Below are 21,021 nucleotides of genomic sequence, written 5' to 3'. Positions count from 1 at the left end.
GAAGACGAGAGGGAAGGGGAGGGAGGCACAAAGGGAGGAAGGAAGAGAAGAGGAGAGGGGAGAAAAGGGAAAAAAGTGGTTAAAGAAAGGGAAGTAAAGTGCGTAGAACCCATTAACCCATCATTCCCTTGCATCCTCACAGGCCCTCACTTCAGAGCTGGCCAATGCCCTCGATGAGTCCAAGAAGACTGCCAATGACATGATCCATGCTGAGAACATGCGACTGGGCCGAGACAAATACAAGACCCTGCGCCAGATTCGGCAGGGCAACACCAAGCAGCGCATAGATGAGTTTGAGTCCATGTAATATGTAATAGGCACCCAGCCTCTAGGGACCCCTCCTCCCTTCTTCCTCGCCCCTGTACTCCTGTAGTCTTGCCTAACTCACACTCTGCTGGAGCCACTAACTAGAGCAGCCCTGAAGTCATGCCAAGTGTTCATTGTAGCCACGGGACCAAACCTAGCCCCTCGGCCCTTATTCACTTCCCTGGGCAGAGAAATGGCTCACTTTGGTGCCAATGGAACCCTCTTTTGCCTCTCTGTTCCATTCAATTTAGCTTGCTAGTACAGACCATTTCTATAGCTCAGAGGCAATTCCCACTTGATTTGGGAAACATTCCCACATTTACTGTTGTTCTCTAGGTGTCAAGTGTGTGGAGTAGGTTGAAAACTAGCCCCCACCATTGCCTTCCTCTTCAGGGTCCTGTGATTTGAAGAATTGGAGCATCACAGGTTTAGAAAAGGAGGCAGGGCCCTGGCTATATGCTCTAGGATGTCAACTGACCTAGGATTAAGCCTCCCAATGCCCATTCCTTTTAGAGTTATTTAGGCTTTATAATCATTGGAAGCTAAAAAGATGTTCAGTCATTCTCTCTACCTCCCAGATTGGGCCTGTTACAAATTCAGTCCCAATAAGCCTTGTCCTTGACTTCAGGGACTCAGTTTCTCCCCAGGTTGAGATGGGGAAGACAGTGCCTTCAAGAGGCTTAACAACATCCCAGAAGGCCATTTGCCCTTCTATTCAGGCAAGGCTGGGTAGAAGATACTTCCCTCAATGCCTTATGGGAGCCTAGGCCTGTTTCAAGTGAGCTCTGTGGGTAGAAGTATCCCTTATTATTCTGGGTTCCTTCTCCCTTCTTGGGATTTACTCCTCCTCATTCCAATCCCCAAATCCTATCCTGCTAGAATAGGGATGGTTACCCCCAAATCCAGCACCCCCCCAATCCAGGACTGTTGCCAGAGGGAGGAAATGTTCACACCTGGTTTCTGTATTTCCCCTGCTATGGGCCGCAAGCCACTTCTCTTATCAGAGCTACTTGGGCCACAGCTTCTGCTTCAGGGCCATCCAGGCCTTGGTATGGTGAACCTTGTATCTTGATGCCAGTTGGCTCAATTGGTGAACGGATAGAGGAAGCTGAGTGTGGTGGGAGAAGTCCATGGCCTGGATCCCACAGTTTACTTGACTCCATCATGTGCCTAATAGCCCCTTTCTGTCACCTACCTCCAAGCTGGTGACTGGGCCTTGCCTATGTTTGACAAATTTCTAACCCAGATCTTGCCACCAGCTGTGCCGTCCTTTGGAGCTGTAAACCAGAGAACTGTTGGGGGCTCTGGCCTGGTCCCTTCCACCCCTTGCTCTTAACCCAGGAGTAGCCTCTTCCTCCTCTCTGTTGCATGTGTGTTCTTTTTTTTCCTACCAGTATTAAATATATTTTAGTGGCATCTAACTAAATATTGATTTCTGCATGTCTTGCTAATGCACCCTTAGAAGATCTTAGTCTTAGAGCAGTCATTTTGGCCAAATTCCCTTACCACTCCCATACCTGGGAACCATATACTATATTATAAAAGGATATTTTACCAGAACCATTAATGTAAGAAGCTTTCAGTATTAGTGATATCACCTGTCACTATAGGTCATACAATCCATTCTTCAAGTCCTTGGTGTGTGGTTTTATTGTTCCTTCTTTGCCTTCTCCCCAGAGTTCAGTCCACAAGGGGCTATACTGTTCCTGCATGAAGTGCCCCTAGCCCAGAGCCCATGGATTTGATCCCTACCCCTTCTTCTCCACTCTACCTGATCTTGGGAAGTTTTATGTGCATTGCTGTGAATTATATTGACACCCTCTTGGTGATATACCCTATATTAGCTAAATTTAAACCTGGAATTGCGGGGCAATCTAACTGCCTTAAGAGCAGTAACCCACCCCCAGGGAGGCTGGGGGGAAAAGTTAGATTTTGTATTCAGGTTTTTTTTGTGTATTTTGGGCGTTTTTAAAAATTATGTTTTGGAAGGGTTTGTGCTCAGCCATGTTCTATTTCAGTGCCAATAAAATTTAGGAAGACTTCACTGTGACTTGATGTTTCTTTCTGGCATGAGTGGGTGGATGTAAGATACTTCACTGTAATTTTCACTCTATAGATCACCATCCCTGGTCTCCTTTCATTCTCACCTCAGTCCTATGGGGAGTGGATACGACTATCTTCATTAAGGAATGGACATGAAAAACTACAATTACTGTCCAAGGGCACAGAACTAGCTGACTTAACACCCTATGTCCTTTTCACAGCTCCACACCAACTAGGTCAGCCCTGCACATGGTCAATGTGATGCTTAGCACTGGGCTCGCTTAGCACTGGGCTCGCTTAGCACTGGGCTCACTTAGCACTGGGGCTTTGGGGCTTCTTGTGAGGGGTGGTTTGTACCTCAACTTCTCCTGGTGTGGTCAAGCCCTATCCTGCCTCCTTGTAAGCAAAGCCTCCAGGCTTGTCCACCTCCTACTTCCCCCATTTATTGCAGTGCCAGTGAAGGTCAGATAAATTACTTTGAGCCCTGTTGCAAAAGATAGTGGAGAATGAGGTGTAAAGTGAGGGTGAATCATGTATGTATGTATAATACCTGCTGGGCAGTATTTATGGTTTATAAAATGTCAATTTTGTAACCTAGATATGGTCATCCCAATTTTACAGATGAGAAAAATCTCACCAGCTCCCTTTTTGGTGGGCCAATACTTGCAAGGAAAAGTAAATTAAATATTTTGTGAGCCTTAAATTCTTACAATAACCCTTTGAGGCAGGGGTTCCCAAATGTGTCTAGATTATGTCCTCAAATCAAACTATAATATCTAGTGGTAGCACACAGGCATCAGTATAGTACTTGATGATTACAATATGCAGAACAAGTTGAGAACCACTGCTCTGAAGATATTGTGTTTTATCTCATTTTACAGGTGGAGAAATTGATGCCAAATAAGATGAATTAATTTGTCCAAGGTCACAGAGATTAGAAGTAGTAGAGTCAGCAGATGAACACAAGCAATCTAGTTCGTGAGCCTGTACTCTTAACCACTACGCTATATTTCTCCCTACCAATCCCACCAGAGGATTGGGGAGGATGGGCATATACTGGGAACATGTTCTAAGGCAGCAAATAGAATTCCAGGGCCCTAGAACATCAGTGTAGGAGGGGGGCTTAGGAATTTCTTGTTGCCTTGGGGAATAAAGGAGCTCTAGGTCCCTTCCAACTTCAACCAGAGGATTTAAAAAAAGTTTCTCTTAGGGAGAGGGAGAGGGGAAGAGAGAAAGAGACAGAGAAAGAGAGAGGGAGAGAGACAGACAGAGACAGACACACAGAGAGAGAGATTCATTGTTCTACTTATTGATGCATTTATTTGTTGATTCATGTATGTGCCCTGATCAGGGGTCAAACGCGCAACCTTGGCATATCAAAATGACTCTCTAACCAGGTGAGATGCTTGGCCAGGGCCAGAGGATGTTTTTTGTGTGCTTTGTATGTTAGGTTGTATATGTGTAATTAATTATTTTTAAAGGAGATGACAGAGGGACTTTCTGCTTCCAGGACAATGCATGTGATAGGATAATGGCACCTCAAAGGTGTACCTGCTATAATTCATGAAACCTGTGAGTATATTACTTTACATGACAAAAAAGACTTGGGGATGTAATTAAGGATTTTACGATAGGGAGATATGCTAGGTTATCCAAGTGGGCCCAATGCAATCACAGGGGTCCTTAAATGATGGGAGATGGTCAGAATCAGAGTTGAAGATACTATGCTGCTGGCTTTGAAGATGAAAGATGAGGCCATAAGCCAAGGAATGCAGGTGGCCTTTGCAAATTGTAAAAGACAGGGAAACAGATTCTCCCCTAGAATCCCTAGAAGGAACATGACACTACTAACATCTTCATTTAAGCACAAAATAAACCCAACTTGGACATCTATCTGACATCTAGAATTGTAAGGCAATAAATTTGTGTTTTAAGTCACTATAACATTGTTATCCACTTCTCAAAAGTCTCCATTTTTGAAATGCCAATGTTATTAAAATGGAGAACAGAATATGTTGCCAGTAGTTAAGGAAAGGGAGTGGGGTGTGAAAAGTAGGTGTGGCTATAAGAGAACAACATGAGGGATACTTGCCATTCTATTCTATCTTGACTATCATTGCCAATACCTTGTTTATGATATTGTACTATAATTTGGAAGATGTTACCATTGGAGAAAAATGAATAAAGGATACATGAGATTATTCTGTGTCATTTCTTGTAACTTCAAATGAATTTATTGTACAAGGGTCTAAAAATAAAAAATAATTAAAAAGGGGAGAGTGTTCCTGGGTATATATTCAAGATCAATGAGTGCTTCTGTGCACTCAAAGAAATAGCAATACTATTTGCAATAGTTCCAATGTGGAAACAACTGAAATACCCATCAACTAAAGAATGGACAGAACTAGTACATTCATTCAATGGTATATTGTTCAACGGTAGAAATAAATAAATTGATGCATACAACAACATTATGGATGAATCTCATAGGCAACATGTACAAGAAAGGGCAGATACAAAAGAGAATGTTGTATAATTCCAGTTACTGTAAGATTCTAGTGCAGGCATGCTTGTCTGGAGCTGGGGTTGGAGGCATTGACTGGAAATGGGTACAAGGAAACCTTCTGGGGTCATGGAAGTAGTTTTGGTTTGTGTGGTGGTTATAGGGTATAAACATGCAAAAAAATTATCCAGTTGTATGTAAATTATGACTAAAAAAATGGGTGGCCCCCTCACTGTGAATGTTTGCAAATATCTAGAACAATGGTTCTCAAATTTTAGTGTGTATCAGAGTTAGTGGACTTCTTAAAAGAGATTACTGGGCTTCTTCACCCACTGAGTCTCTGATTCATTTGGCTTGAAGTGGGGCTTGAGAATTTGAATTTCTAACAAGTTCCCAGAGGGTTCTTATGCTGCTGTTCCAGGGACCACACTTGGAAAGTCACTGCTGTAGAGTATAGAGTAGACCAAGTGTTTCCCTGTACAGATGGAGTCTCAGAGAAAGGAATACTTGTGTAAGGTCACACAAGCAGTTGGGCATATATGGGTCTAGAAATTGCTTCCTGAATTTTTCATCGGCCTTCTCTGCTATACAGGAGCAATACTCCATTGCCTGCTTTCTTATATCCCTTAATTATTAGGCCTGAACAGGAACAACTCAGAGATTCTTGGTTCTAATCCTTTCTTATTTTATACAGTGAGAAATTGAGACCCGTGAATTAAAGGCTCTTGTCTACAGTCACAATGGCAGGACTGGACCCTGAACTATTTCCTGCCTCTGCCCCAGACCTGTACACAGTCTACCATGGGACACCCTTGGTGTCTTGGGTAGTTTGCCTCCAATCCTCTTCCTAAAGAAAGACTCCCACCCCACCATTTATATATCTGTGTACAGATGTTTCTTGAAACTTTTAGTTAAGATCCTAAGGAAACAGACCACACTACTTCTAGATCCCTTTCTAGAGCTGAAATGGAGGGTTCCAAGTCTGTTGCTGTCTGAGAACATGCATTCCATTCTTGAGCTTAAAAAGCACTTATGGCTGTTCACAATTTGCCTTGTCTTATTTTTCACTTTTCATTCTTACTATCTCCCCCCAGCACTTTACATTGTAGATAGAGTAGACCCTTGCCAGGCCCTCAACATCTCAGACTTGCTCATTCCTACATGCTTTTGTAATAATAATTATAATTAACATTAACTAAGTGCTTATTCTATGCTAGACACTATTCAGTATGCTTTATGTCAGGTATTATGTTATCTTCACAACATCTCTGAGGTAAGGGTGATTATTACAGATGAGAAAACTGAAGCAAGAGAGGATATGTAGCTTGCCCAAGGTTACACAGCTTAGAGTGACAGGGGCAAGATTTGACTGTTTTCTTAGAGTCTCAAACTCATAAAGTCTAATAAGCAAATATATCTTCTCTATTTTCACCCTGCCTACTCATCCTCTTATGTTCCCCTCTCATGTGGCACTCTTTTTCCCAAAATAAGAACGTGGATATTTTTTCTTGGCAACCCCCTCTCTCATCATTGTCCCTGTTCCCAATCCTCCTGCCTTCCATTCTGTTCCCTATATAGCTTTTTAATGCCACATGTACTTATTCTTCCTCTGCTGCTGGGACCATTGTCATGTCCTCCTCACTAGATCACTGGCCTGTCTTTCTACCCTCTGCTGCAAGTCACCTGCCAGAAAACCCTTCTCATCTTCCTTTCTCATCTTTTCCTACCAGTTCAGTCCTGGTTCTTATTTCTCTTCCATTAATATCCCATGCTCATTCTGGTAGCAGGACCTTTAATTGTCCTGCTCTCTGGTATGACATTCCCAGAAGAATTCCAACGGCTGTCTTCTCATCATTCAGGTCCCAACTCACAGAGGCCTTCCTTCACCACCCTATCTAACGTAGTTCCAGTTCTGTACGTTGGATCCTCCTTTTCTATCTCCTGTTCCCTCAAGGCCCTAAATTAAAGGGTTAAAGCCTCTGAAGCTTGGGGAGAGGGTAATATAATGAAAGGGAGGGGATCATGACCTTATGGAGTCTTTTTTAAACTTAACAACAATTTGATTTAAAAAAAATAAAAAAGTAGTTTCTAACTCCCAACACACACATACATATATCTATAATAACTAACACATATGGCTTTTAGTGTGCCACATACTATTCTTAGTCATTTATATATTAAATCCTCCCCACTATGCTTCTATGAGGTAAATACTGTTATTATCCCATATTATAGATGAGGAAGGAAACTAAGGCACAGAGAAGTTAAGCAACTTTCCTAAAGTTACACAACTAATAAGTGGCTGAGTCATGATTTGAACCTATTTTATATATAATTTATCCTGTTTTAATTTTTTCATAATGTATCTTACTAGCTGAAATGATATAATCTATTTCTTGATGATTAGTTTATTACCTGTCTTGTCCAACTAGAATAAGGGTGTCAAACTCATTTTCACCAGGGGCCACATCAGCCTCAAGGTTGCCTTCAGAGGGCTGAAATAATTTTAGGACTGTATAAATGTGACTACTCCTTAACTGTTAGGGAGTTGAAATTACATTCGGCCCTTTGAAGGCAACTGGGAGGCTGATGTGGCCCCCGGTGAAAATGAGTCTGACACCCCTGAACTAGAATATGAACTTCACAAAGCACAGCCTCTTGTTCACAGCTGTATCCTATGATATTGTCTGGCACATAATATGTACTCCCAGTGTTTGTTGAATAACTATGTGGCTCCTTACTGGAAGGTGTGGCTTTCTGTACTTGGAATGATCTCCCCTTTTCCTTCTGAGTTCTGGAGGGGTAGAAAAAATTTCATCTGTTGCTGTTTGCGTTCCTAGATGGTTCTAAAAATTAAACTGGCAGACATTAACAGGAGGAAAGCATACCAATTTATTTTTTTTAGATGTACATGGGAGCCTTCACAAGAGAATGAAGAACTGAAGAACTAGCCAGAGCAGAAAAGCTTTCATATCTTTTAGACAAAGAAACAATAAATTTGTGAGGAATTGACAAGAAAAACGGACTTGGCTAAGGGTAGTAAATAGTAAAGAAGTAACCAGGAAAGTAAGGGTTAATTTAACAAGGTTTGTTTATACAGGTTTCTGGGCCCCAACTGCCCTATCTCTGGTGATAAGACTATCTTCTTTCCTCCCAGTACATGGAGGGTACCTTTCACTGGGAAGTTACATGACTTCTCTCAGGGAAGAAGAGGGGGAGATCAGAGGGAATTTTCTGCATCTGCCATTTAAAATCATCACCACCAAACCAGTATTACATGAAATGTTAAAGGGTTTTCTTTAAGTAGGAAAACAAATATAAAAATATGAATAATAAAATGGCAATTAATACATATCTTTCAATAGTTACATTAACTGCAAATGGTTAAATATGCCAATCAAAATATGTATGGTGACTGAATGGGTAACAAAACAAGAGCCTTACCTATGTTGTTTACAGCAAACTCACTTCAGATTGAAAGATACACACAGACTGAAAGTAAAAGGATTGAAAAAGATATTTCATGGAAATGGAAATAAAACAAAACAAAAAAGCCATGGTAGCAATACTTATACCAGACAAAATTGACTTTAGAACAAAGGCTATAATAAGAGGCAAAGCAACTCCACTTCTAGGTATTTATCTGAAGAAACCCAAAACACTAAATTGAAAACACATATGCACCCCTATGTTCATTGCAGCATTATTTACAATAGCTAAGATATGGAAGCAACACAAGTGTCCATCAGTGGATGAAAAAAGAAATGGTACATATACTTGTATATGATGGAATATGACATAGCCATAAAAAAGAATGAAATTTTGCCATCTGTAACAGTATGGATGAATCTAGAGGGTACTATTGTGGGTGAAATAGGTCAGACAGGGAAGAACAAATGCCAGAGATTTCACTTATAGGTGGAATCTAAAACAACAAAATCAGTAAACAAGCAGAATAGAAACAGATTCATAGAGGATTTTTTTATTTGTGAGATTTATCCACATTGATACATACATATATTTATATTCACTGTTGTATGATATATTGTACACATTCATTATAAAAATAAAACAATTTACCTAATGTATGTTAACTAGGTTGAGCAGTAGGAGACTGGAACTGAAGCAAAATGAATACTCTTTAAGATGATTTTAAGAAGACAAAATGAAAATGGAGACAACTCCATTGAACAACAATAAAAAATGAAATAATAATGAGTACATTTGATGACACCCATGAAATCTTCAGGTAAAGCTCACTGCTTCTTTCTCTGTAATCTGTCTTTCATATTTCTACCATATCATTATCTTGACATTTTGACATTTTCCCCTACTAAAGCGAGTTTTATCAGAGCAAGGACTACATCCCATTCATTTTGGTATCCTATAGAGATAGGATATTGCAATGTTTACAAAATATTATGTTATATAACAGGTGCTTAATAAACATTTATTAAAATATTCCACTGAAAAAAAAAGAAGACAATGAAAATGAACTCATAACAAGAATAAAGTAAATTTGATAAATTGGCCATTGAGAAAATTGATTTAGAATCCAAAATCTCAATAAGAGGAAAAACCAGCTCTGGTAGCAAAAATAAGTTCATCAACTAATGCCCCCTGTATTAGTCTAATCTGGATACCATAACAGAATACCAAAGGTTGGATGGCTTAAACAACAGAATTTATTTCCTCTCAGTCCCAGATGATGGAAGTACAAGATCAAAGTCCCATCAGTGTTGGTGTGTGGGAAGGTCTCTCTTCCTGTCTTACAAATGGCCATCTACTCACTGTGTTCGCACCTGGCCTCTCCTCTCTGTGTTCATGGAAAGAGAAAGAGAGAGATCTCTGTATCTCTTCCTCTTTTAAATTATTTTTTATTTCTTACATATACTGTGTTGATTATGCTATTACAGTTGTCCCATTTCCCCTCTTTTTCCCCTCTTCCCTGCACAACCCCTCCCACCTGAATTCCCCCATCTTAGTTCATCTCTATGGGTTGCACTTGGCTTCTATGGGAAGCCAAGTTCTTTGGCTTCTCCATTTCCTATACTATTCTTAACCACGCCCTGTCTACTTTATACCTACTATTTATGCTTCTTATTCCCTGTACCTTTTCCCCCATTCTTCCTCTACCCTCTCCCCACTAATAATCCTCCATGTGATCTCCATTTCTGTGATTCTGTTCCTGTTCTAGTTGTTTGCTTAGGTTTTTTTTTTCTTGGTTCAGTTGTTGATAGTTGTGAGTTTGTCATCATTTTACTGTTCGTGTTTTCTTTATCTTCTTTTTCTTACATAAGTCCCTTTAACATTTCATATACCAAGGGCTTGGTGATGATGAGCTCCTTTAATTTGACCTTATCTGGGAAGTAATTTATCTGCCCTTCCATTCTAAATGATAGTTTTGCTGGATAAAGTAACCTTGGATGTAGGTCCTTGCCTTTCATGACTTCAAATACTTCTTTCCAGCCCCTTCTTGCCTGCAAGATTTCTTTTGAGAAATCAGCTGACAGTACTATGGGAACTCCTTTGTAGGTAACTGTCTCCTTTTCTCTTGGCTGTATTTTAGATCTCTCCTTATCTTTCATTTTGAGTAATGTAATTGTGATGTGCCTTGGTGTGTGCTCCCTTGGGTCCAATTTCTTTGGGACTCTCTGAGCTTCCTTGACTTCCTGGAACTCTAATTCCTTTGCCAGGTTGGGGAAGCCCTCCTTCATTATGTTTTCAAATAAATTTTCAATTTCTTGCTCTTTCTTCCTCTCCTCCTTCTGGCACCCCTATGATTTGGATGTTGGAACATTTAAAGTTGTCCCAGAGGTTCCTAAGCTTCTTGGGTTTTTGAATTATTGTTTCTTCAATCTGTTCCCGTTGAATCTTTATTTCTTCCTTCTGCTCCAAGCTGCTGATGTGAGTCTTGGTTTCCTTCCCATCACTGTCAGTTCCCTATGCATTTTCCTTCATTTAACTTTTCATAGCCTTCACTCTTTCCTCTATTTCATGACCATACTCAACCATTTCTGTGAGCATCCTGATCACCAGTGTTTGGAACTCTGCATGTGATAAGTTGTCTATCTCTTCATTGCTTAGTTCTATTTTTTTCTGGAGCTTTCATCTGTTCTTTCATGTGGGCCATTTTTTGTTGTTGTTGTTTTAGTGTACCCATTACATAGTAATGGACAGAGCCTTAGGTATTCATCAAGGCAGGGCAACCCATGTTGCTGCATTGTGGTGCTATATGTGGGAGAGGAGTCCAAAAGGAAACAATGTCACTTGCTGGGCTCTTGGCCCGCTTTCAGTCACTTCCTCTGCCACCCACAAGCAAATTGGGCCCCCCTGATGCTGATTCACAGGCAGGTGGGCCTGTACATGCTCCAAGACCCTGTGGGTCTCTCCAATGACCTCTCCTGTGAGACTGGGAGTCCCTCCCACTGCCACAACCCCCACAGATTTTTACAGTCAGGCGTTTTGAGGCTTTATTTCCCCGTACTGGAACCCTGGGTTGGGTGGTTTGTCTTACTCCCCAGTTATTCCTCCCTGTTTATCTGTATGCAAATGTGGGACCACCCAGTCCAACAGCCACCTCGCCCACCCAAGTCCTCCAGCCACCACCTTGAAGCAAGTCCTCTCCACCCTGGCTGCCCATCTTCTTTCCTCCTACCGACCTGGATGAATGTTTGTTCTTTAACTCCTTTGTTGTTGGACTTCCTTACACCTCAATTTTCTGGCAGTTCTGGTTGTTTTTGTTTTTAAATTTGTTTTTGTCCTTCTTTTGATTGTGTGAGGAGGCACAGTGCATCTACCTACACCCCCATCTTGGCCGGCAGATAGAGAATATTTTGATGGTTGCCAGTTGGGAGGGGAGCTGGGAGCCTGGGTGAAAGGAGTAAAGGAATTAAGAAGTACGAATTGGTAGTTACAGAATAGTCATGGAGATATAAAATATGGCATAGAGATTATAGTCAATAATATTGTAGGAACTGTGCATGGTATCAGAGTGGTAGTAGATTTATTGGGATGATCATTTCATAAGTTATATAAATGTCTAATCATGGGGCTGTACACCTGAAAGTAAAATAATATTGTAGAGCAACTGTAATTTAAAAATGAAAAAATAATTGGGCACATATGTGCCAGGCACTGTGTTAAACACTTTACATGCACAAACTCATTGGTTTCTTACAACAATCTTATGTGATAGGTATTATTAGTTCTGTTTTATAGAAAGGAAAACAGAGTGAGAAAGGTTTATTAATTTTCCCAAGGTCATACTATAGTATGATAGGATTCAAACCCAGGGTCTTTGACATCATGACCCACACTTTTAACCTTTGTGCTCAGCTGCTTCTGAAATAATTGTCAAATTGGGATATATGAGGGAGGACACCCCAAAAAACCAGAATTACTTTCTGGAGGGTGGGCCCCTTATGGTACAGGCTTCCCTTGCTAGGTGAGTGTCCTAGGAACCCATCTGTATCAGTGTATCAGCTGATATTGTTGTGAGAAGCTGAGTCGAGCTTCAGTGAATTTTTTTGAAGACTCTTTCAATGTCTTTGCCCATTTCATGATGGGTGATTGATGAGCTCACCTGCCCACACCACGCTGAGTGTTCAGCAGTTTTTGACCCAAAACAGCATGCGCCCCATACTCTTCCCTCTCTATTCACCTGATCATGCCTTGAGTGACTGTTTTGTTTGTTTGTTTGTTTCCACAGATGAAAATAGTTCTCAAAGGGAAATGGTTTGCTGATGTGGAAGAGGTGAAATAAAAAACAGAGTTCAGCCTCTGCCGGTGTGGCTCAGTGGACTGAGTGCTGGCCTGCAAACCAAGGGATCATCAGTTTGATTCCCAGTCAGAGCACATGCCTAGGTTGTGGGCCAGATACCCAGTAAGGGGCAAGAAGCAATCACACATTGATGTTTCTCTCCCTCTCTTTATCCCTCCCTTCCCTCTCTCTAAAAATAAATAAAATCTTTTAAAAATGGAGTTCAAAAACTGTTTTGAGCAGTGGAAACAATGTCTTGATAGGTGTATTGCATCAAGTGGAGAGTATTTTGAAGGTGACTAAAATTAAACATGAGAATACACACTTTTTTAAATAAATAAATTCCATTTTGGGGAGTATATACATATATACACACATACACACAGACATATTTGGGGAGTGTTGCAAGGAAAATGTCAGGTGCTAAAGGATATAAAGTTTGGCAGGATAAACACTAAATGCCTTCTGTTTTACTTATAGGTTTGGGGAGGATAAAACAATGTAAAATATTTTAAAAGAAACATGACTACATCAAAGAAAACAAAAATTTGCATGAGCCCTGGCTGGTGTGGCTCAGTGGGTTGGGTGTCATCCTGCAAACTGAAAGGTCACCAGTTCAATTCTCAGTCAGGGCACATGTCTGGGTTTTTTGTGAGCCAGGTCCCCAGCTGCAGGTGTGGAAGAGGCAGCCGATCGAAGTTCCTCTTGCACATCAATGTTTCTCTTCCTTTCTTTCTTTCTCCCTTTCCCTCTATCTAAAAAAATAAATAAGTAAAATCTTTAAAAACAAATTGCATGAATATTTAATACACGACATAAAATTTCAAAGAAATTTTGGCTTGTAGTTACCTCTTTTGGGTTGCATCCCCAGGAACCCCCAGAAGGACAGAATATTTCCCTCAGCCTTTTGGGTTAGAGAAATACTGGCTTATGGGGCTATGGCAAGAGGGATAGTGGATGTCAGTTGTGAAGGGCATGAATGATGTAATGGTGTACTGGAATGGTGGCAATTAAGGTGACACCTCAGGGAACTGCAATCACAGTTCTGACAGCCATTATTGAGGCCAGCAATGATTGTATTGGTGACAGGTGAGATTAGAATGTGAAGATTAACAATGCTAATCACATAATCACAGTAGCTATGATTAATCATGGTTCAGCTTCTTGCCAAACTCTGGTTCACCTTCAAAATCAAACTGAATTGAGAGTGATTATTTGCTTTTCTTCCATCCAAATTATGGGAGCCTATTTAGGAAGCCTTAGTCATTTTGCAAACACATGAATACATGTTTAGGACCCATGAAGTTCCCTCTATCTGGATTGCCTGCCCCCTTTATACCCACACATCTAACCTCATTCATTTACAAAGCTCCTTTATTTTTCAAGACTAAGTTTTAGAATCTTCTCCCACAGCTGCTCCCGAGGTGAACCCAAATACTCCTGCCTCTGTATTTCCATTTGAACATTTGTTAAACATTGGATTTAAGTTTTATCTTTTACTCTAGACAATCAGTTCCCATTGCATTTTGCTTCCCATAAGCCTTGGGATGTGGAAGAGGATGAGGATAGGTCAGTAGTAGATTATTCTTCTATTCCACTGTAAGATTGCAACTTGGCCCAAATGTCACTGAACAAACAAGTGGATGTAGTGAAGACTCAGAATTCTATGGGATGACTTAGAGTTTCTTGAGAGGTAGGTTGATAGATTCAGATGATCTTTAGGGTACTATTTTATCCCAAGAGTTTGTAGCAGTCATGCTTATGCTGGGATGGTCATTCATTTACTCAACACGTACTTATTGAGCCTCTGGTAAATCTAAGGCTATGACGCTGAATGGCTCCGGCAAATACAAAAGGAGTTAGTTTACTCCTTCCTAGCACCTGCCAATATATCACTCAATAAACACTTATTAAATGCTCACTTGGTGTCAAGCAAGACATTAGCTCTTTTCTATATGGCACCAAGGGGTAGAATTTAAAACTATAGGGAAGCAGATATCAGCTTAACACAAGGAAGTACTTTCTGATAGTTAAATCTGGTTATGAATAGAACAAGTTGCCTAAGGAGGAAAACGGTTATCCATTATTGGAGGTGCGCAAACAGGAGGTGGACCTTGAAGTGAATATCTAAGATCCATCTATATCTGTTCTGTCCCTAGAAAGAGCTCTGAGTCCCTCCCACCTGCACCCTCACCTGCCAGTTTCAAATATATATCGGCCCCTGGAGAGACATTCGGCCTTAGGTCCTTCTTTTGTTTACTATTTTCCTACCCCTTCATTTACTGTTTCCAACTTTTTCTCTTCTCTCCATTTTACTCCCATGCCTCAGTCTTGAGTCAGGAGTGAGACCAGGTTGCAAAAATCATTTTCTTTATGTGGCTGCAAAACTCTTGACTCTCTTTACCATTTGGAATGGAGCTTTATAGTTTGCAAAGCACTATAACATGTATGAATCTGTTAAAGAGACATTTATTGAGCTCTCCTCTGTTTTATGTACATGATCTTATGGCATCATTACAATAACCCAGTGAAGTAGGTTGAGGGGACCCAGGGCCTAGTTAGGGACCATGGGCTCAGGTCACTTGGCTTGTGAGCAGCATCAGAGAAGATTGGGCCTGCATCTCTTGGCTGTCTCCAGTCTTATCAGATGGCTCCCAAATCTATTCCTAAAGAGTCAGTGGTTGTCTCAAAAGGAATGGCAAAAATTTAGACAGGCTTAGAGGCAAACTGGTTCAAACCCTACCCTATCCAAGTTGTTCTTCTGTTCCTAGAAAGAACACTGGGTCTTTCCCACCTGTACCCCTGCCCCACTACCTTCAAATGCCTATTGGTCCTTGGGGAGTCACCTTGCTGAAGGTAGGATGGCTTCTGCCAAAACAGCAGCCAAGCAACTTGTGTGGCCAGCTTCCACCTTTAGGGCCTGAACAATGAGAGTGAATTTGGAGTCTCTTATTCATGGGCACAGGGTCAGAGGCCAGAATGGTTTTGGGCTAGCAAAATTACAGGCCCTCAAACCATTTGCACCACAAGAGAAATCTCCTCCAGAAATATAAGCGGCACAGTCCTTACATTGCAGTTGAGGGGGAAAAGGAACTGCCCACTGTCTGGCAGGGCTTTGCCCTGACTGTCCCTACCTCCTGCCCTACTCCCTTAATCCCCATATTTCCTACACTGAAATCATCTGAAAAGAAAAAAAATCAAAATATGTAGAACAGGGCAGGTGGCTGAATTTCAGTTGGTCATCAAACTCAGGAGGGAAACTTTGACATCTTTTACTGATGTTTATACTTTCCTCTTTCTGTTCCATTTTCCTTCTCAATATTTTTAGTGGCACCAGAATACTTTTGCTAACTTTCATATTTCAGTTACAGCCATGTGCCTCTTAATGGCAGAGATACCTTTTGAGAAAGGGATCATTAGGTGATTTCGTCATTGTGTGAACATCATAGAGCGCAATTACATTAGCCTAGGTGGTATAGCCTACTACACACCATATGGTCTATTGCTCCTGAGCTCCAAACTTGTACAGAATCTTACTGTATTGAATACTGTAGGCAGTTGTAACATAATGGTAAATATTTGTGTATTTAAATATATATAAACATAGAAAATGTACATTAAAAATACAGGATAAGATAAAAAAGGCACACCTGTATTGGATGCTTACCATGAATGGAGCTTGCAGGACTGGAAGTTGCTCTGGGTGAATGAGTGAGTGGTGAGTGAGTGTGAAGACCTAGGACATCGCTGTACACTATTGAAAACTTTATAAACATTGTACACTGAAGCTACACTAAATTCATAAAACAACACATAATTAAATCAAGCCTAAGAGAAAATGATGCAATCAAGAGATGCGGTTAAAGATTAGACGTATGAGGGTGCTGTTGGTGTACACAGCATACTGTTTTACAGCAAACATGTTTATATAAGTAGAGAGTACACTCTAAAATAAGAATAGAGAATATAGTATAGTAAACAAATAAACTAGCAACTTTAAAAAATCTGTAAGCAGATAAATGTGTATGGCTGGAATAGGATGGAGGGAGTAGAAACCCTGGGGATATGGTCCTGAAGAAGGGTTCTCACCACAACAAGGAAGCAAGCAGAAAGGAATAACATCATTCCATCTGCACTTGGGTAGAGGTCTAAGCGCAAATGGGCTGATGCCAATTCTCCCTGCTCTGAACTTGGTGGAGATAGGGCTCTTCAGACTCAAAGTAACTTTACCAACCAGTCTACCTACCTACCATTCACCCATCCTGGTCACTTTGACAAGAGCTGCCCTGAGGCCAAGGAGGAACTTGGACAGGAGACATGAAGACAAGTAAAGGGCACAGTTCTTGTCTTCCACAGAACAAGTGCTATATTCTGACCCTTTATTCTCAGGTATGGTGTTGGATATTTTGCCTCCCCAACTCCCAAACTGTGGATAAACAGGGTCATAAGCCAAATTTACAAATGGAGAAAAAGTTCTTGGAGAGTTGAAGAGATCTTCCTAAACTCACAAAGTAAGTTCCTCTAAGAGCCAAAATGAGAACTAAGCTTCTTAAGCATCCAGTTGGCTCCAAACATTTTCAAGGATCTAGTCTCTAATCTTAGAATGTGTTTCTACTCCAAAAGCTGCCATGTCAAGTAAATAGCTGTAGTGTCCCTACGATAATGTCTTCTCTAGTGCTGCTGCTGCTGCATGTGTGCGTGTGTGTGCACATGCATTTGTCTGTAAGACTAATGTTCTCACAGACCCTTTCTATAGTATTTAGGGAAATTAGAATAAATAAATGTTGTTCCATATTATTTTAGCTCTTGGAAGTTTGTTTTCATTTATGCCAATGTTAACCAGCAATGTAAACTATACTAGTTTTAGCTGAAATATGAACACACAAACTTGTACAACTGACCTTTGAAACTTACCACACTCATATTTATATCCATGAACAAACACACTGCCAGTCACTTGCATAATTTATATAGAAGTCACAATATAACAATAAAGTTAAATATTTGTGTCCTTATGGCTGTTCCCAGGAAAAAGGATTGCCAAGATGACATGCACAATGAACCAGAACTCAGGACCTAGAGGTGATTCTGAAAAATCAATATCTATAAGTAGATGTCCTATGAATGTACAATCCCTGTTCTTCTAAAAAAAAACCCCAGAAATTTCAAAGATTTATTACTCATTTCTTTGTCCAGCTCTTAAGCTATGTGAGGAAGGCTATGTGGGCAGCCCGCATAACCCTAATCCTAGAGAAAAAGGAACTTTTTTCCAGGAAGAAAATGTAGTCTAGGAGCCAAGGAAAGTGAAAAAATGGAAACTTGTTGAAAACCCTGGTTTCCATAATAAAAGCTTCAGATAACCAAGGGTGGTCTGGGACTATTAAGTGTTAGAGGAAGAATAAAATAGTAGGAGTGTTTAACCTTGGATTTTTATCATTTCACTCCTGTCTGAAGTAGCTAGCTGTCTTAGGGCTGCCTTCAGGAGAGGGCTTTGTGGAGAGGGGTGATACAGAGTTAACTGCCTGTGAAAGGGAGGGGTCAAAGACAAGCTGAAAGGGATTTGTAAATGTAAGTCAAAATGAAGATATTGTCTAAGTTCCTTTCCCTTGGGCCCCCTCCCACCTTGCCCCATTCCACTCCCCTAACTCCAATATCTCTCTCAGCCTGTTATTGTTATCAGATACCCTAGACCTTATCTTGTTAGTTTCATTACTTTGGTTAAGGATAGCTTCCCCCCCCCCACCCCATCCTCTTTTCATAGGTAATCCACCTGGAATGAATTGGCCCAACACTGTAGAGACCTCAGACTTGTGTGGAGGGATGGGTGAAAGGGATGGCACTAAGAGGAGAGGAAATGATAATACTAGTTCTACACTCTACTCTGCCACTAACAGAGTAACTGAGAAAATCTCTTCTTCTTGAGTTTCAGTTTCCCATCTATAAAATTAGGTGTACAGTCTAGTTCCCTTCAGCTTTGACATCAATGAAGGTATTGTGTTTGGACTCACTCTAACTAAATGTAGAGTGGGTAGGGGAAAGTTGAAGACTAAGTATTAATTATTCTCTCCAGTTAGAAAGTCTGGGTGAGCTCTACTTTACCCTAGTGGTGTTTTCCTTGGGAAAGAAAGGCAGGAAGAGAAATGGTTTATTTTCTAGTGGTCCCATGAACCTGTTGGTAGAGCAGGCACCCCTAATTTCAGCTGAGGGTGGGGGAAGGAGAAAGGTACCTGGGGCAAAGGGGGTTTACTCTGTTCAGCCTTGCTTGGATCTGAGAAGACACAGGGGGCATATTCATGGGGCAGTGTGGGCAGTTTGTTGTTAGTGGGTAAAGACTGTGCCTAGGGACTAGTCAAGCTCAGAATTTCCGTAATTTACACAGAATACTTACCATAAACTAAATAGCAGTACCGGTCTTAAAATGTTACCCGCATAATTCCTAAACTTTTACGTCCATCAACAAACCATAGTGCTGGGTCTCTCTCTCTGGGTTTGTGTCAGCAGCAGCAATGCAGTCCCCCACAGGGGCTCTTACTCCTTGGCTGATACCACCAAATGCTGAGATTCTGAATAAGGCGGTGAAAGAACAAGGGAAGACAGAACTTCCCCATTATCCTCTAGAAACAATCATGGCTGAGTTGACCAATTAAAAAAACTAGGATTCCTGTGGGATGAGAGCAACTGAGAGGTCATTGCACTCTGTGGGAGCAGTGTAATCCTTTGGAGACCTTTTCTTGGCATACTTATTAAAGATCCTTGGAGTTCTCCTGGTGCCCTACCCAAAGGTACTTGGCTATGAGCTCAAGATTGAACATAATGGGGTACCCAAGGACACCCAGAGTCTGCCTCTCAGACTCATGATATTTCTTCTGAGTGGTGGTCAGCAGGCATAAGCAATCAAACAGTCACTTGCCTCACTCATTGACTTAATATTGAGTGTAGGCATCAGTGACTGTCAGACCACCAAGCCCAATAAGAAAGCAGAATTTTCTTCCACCTGCACCAAACTTTGGATTTCCAGAAGTCCCTGTTGGCCCAGACAGGACTGTTAGTATGATGTGACAATGAGACTACCTAGGGAGCTCTTGGGACTCTACTAGGGGGAGTAGGCTGTCCTGATTGCCTTGATTCTTCTAATTGAAACCCTAAGGTGGATAACTAAATGTGCCACCCAGAAGTTGGTTTAAAGAATCACAGAATAATAGAGTATTTCACATGAAGAAACGGAGGCCCAGATGGGAAAAGTGAATTATTCCAGCACATCTACATTCCACAGAGGACTAGAAAAATATACATTTTTTAACATTGTCTTATTACATAATACCACTCCCCTTAGTAGATTTTTTTTTAATTTTTAGAGAGGGGGGAAGGGAAGGAGAAAGAGGGGAAGAGAAACATAATGCCTGGTTGCCTCTCACGTGGCCCCCACCAGGGACCTGGCCTGCAACCCAGGCATGTGCCCTGACTGGGAATCGAACTCGTGACCCTTTGGTTCGCAGCCTGCACTCAATCCACTGAGCTACACCAGCCAGAGAAGTAGATTTATATTTTAATAGTGTACCGACAACAGTTATTGTAATGATAATAATAATGATACATTAGTAAAATAATGAAAACAGAAATAAAATGAACCTTGAATGAGAAGAGGTTTAAAAAAAACACCTCAGGCTAAGCAGCAGAAATTTGAAGAAGAAAGAAGAAAGGTCCTATACTCAAATATCACTTAAAACCTAGTGGTCTCTAAGCCCTTTAGGGTGTGTGCCTGAGGTAAGGGAAGAGAAAAGGTAGGGGCAAGGAAGATTTTAATTAAGAACCTGAGGCAGGTGTGGTGGCCTAGTCCAACCCCCTCCTTGAGGACTCCCTTATCCATCACAGCCTTAAACACAGACATCTCAACTCAGTCTACTAGGGAACAGAAAAGGTAAAAAAAGATGGAGGTCAGGCTGAGGTTTCAGCCTTCTGCTGGGGTGATATTCCTTCCCTGAAAGCTCCTTCTTTAGTGGCTACACTGTTCTCCTAGGATCTCTCTATCCCTATGTCCCTGAGGATACTTCTTTCTTGATCTCCTAAGGATCTACTTTTTCTCCCTAGGTACTGATCTCTCTTAAAGCTGCTTTCTTCCCCAAGTCCCTGGTACCTCACGTTTTTATGAGGTACCCCCTCTTGTTCTGAGTCTCTTAAGCGCTATAGATACTATGTCTTTTATGTGTTTACCCCTATTTTTTTCTTTTAAAGAGTTTATTTATTTATTTTTAGAGAAAGGGGAAGGGAAGGAGAAAGAGAGGGAGAGAAACATCAATGTGTGGCTGCCCCTTGCATGCCCCACACTTTGGACCTGGCCTGCAACTTAGGCATGTGCCCTGATTGGTAATTGAACTGATGACCCTTTGGTTTGCAGGCCAGCATTCAA

At 41.1% G+C, this 21,021-nt stretch overlaps 1 protein-coding gene across 1 annotated transcript in view; it reads left to right on the top strand.

The window, feature by feature from the left end:
- MSN (moesin) overlaps positions 1 to 2,350 on the top strand; it is a 68,216-nt gene extending 65,866 nt beyond the window's left edge. The window contains exon 13 of the mRNA XM_045847406.1: positions 143 to 2,350. Coding sequence (XP_045703362.1) covers positions 143 to 307 — 165 coding nt within the window. The 3' untranslated portion in view covers positions 308 to 2,350. The remainder of the gene's footprint in view (positions 1 to 142) is intronic.
- Positions 2,351 to 21,021: the final 18,671 nt, after the last annotated feature.

Source organism: Phyllostomus hastatus, unplaced genomic scaffold, assembly GCF_019186645.2.
Source record: "Phyllostomus hastatus isolate PE091 unplaced genomic scaffold, TTU_PhHast_1.1 phas_contig_551, whole genome shotgun sequence".
In the NCBI taxonomy this organism is placed as follows: Eukaryota; Metazoa; Chordata; class Mammalia; order Chiroptera; family Phyllostomidae; genus Phyllostomus; species Phyllostomus hastatus.
Note: the sequence above shows the minus strand (reverse complement) of the source record. Positions and strands in the feature narration are given on the sequence as shown.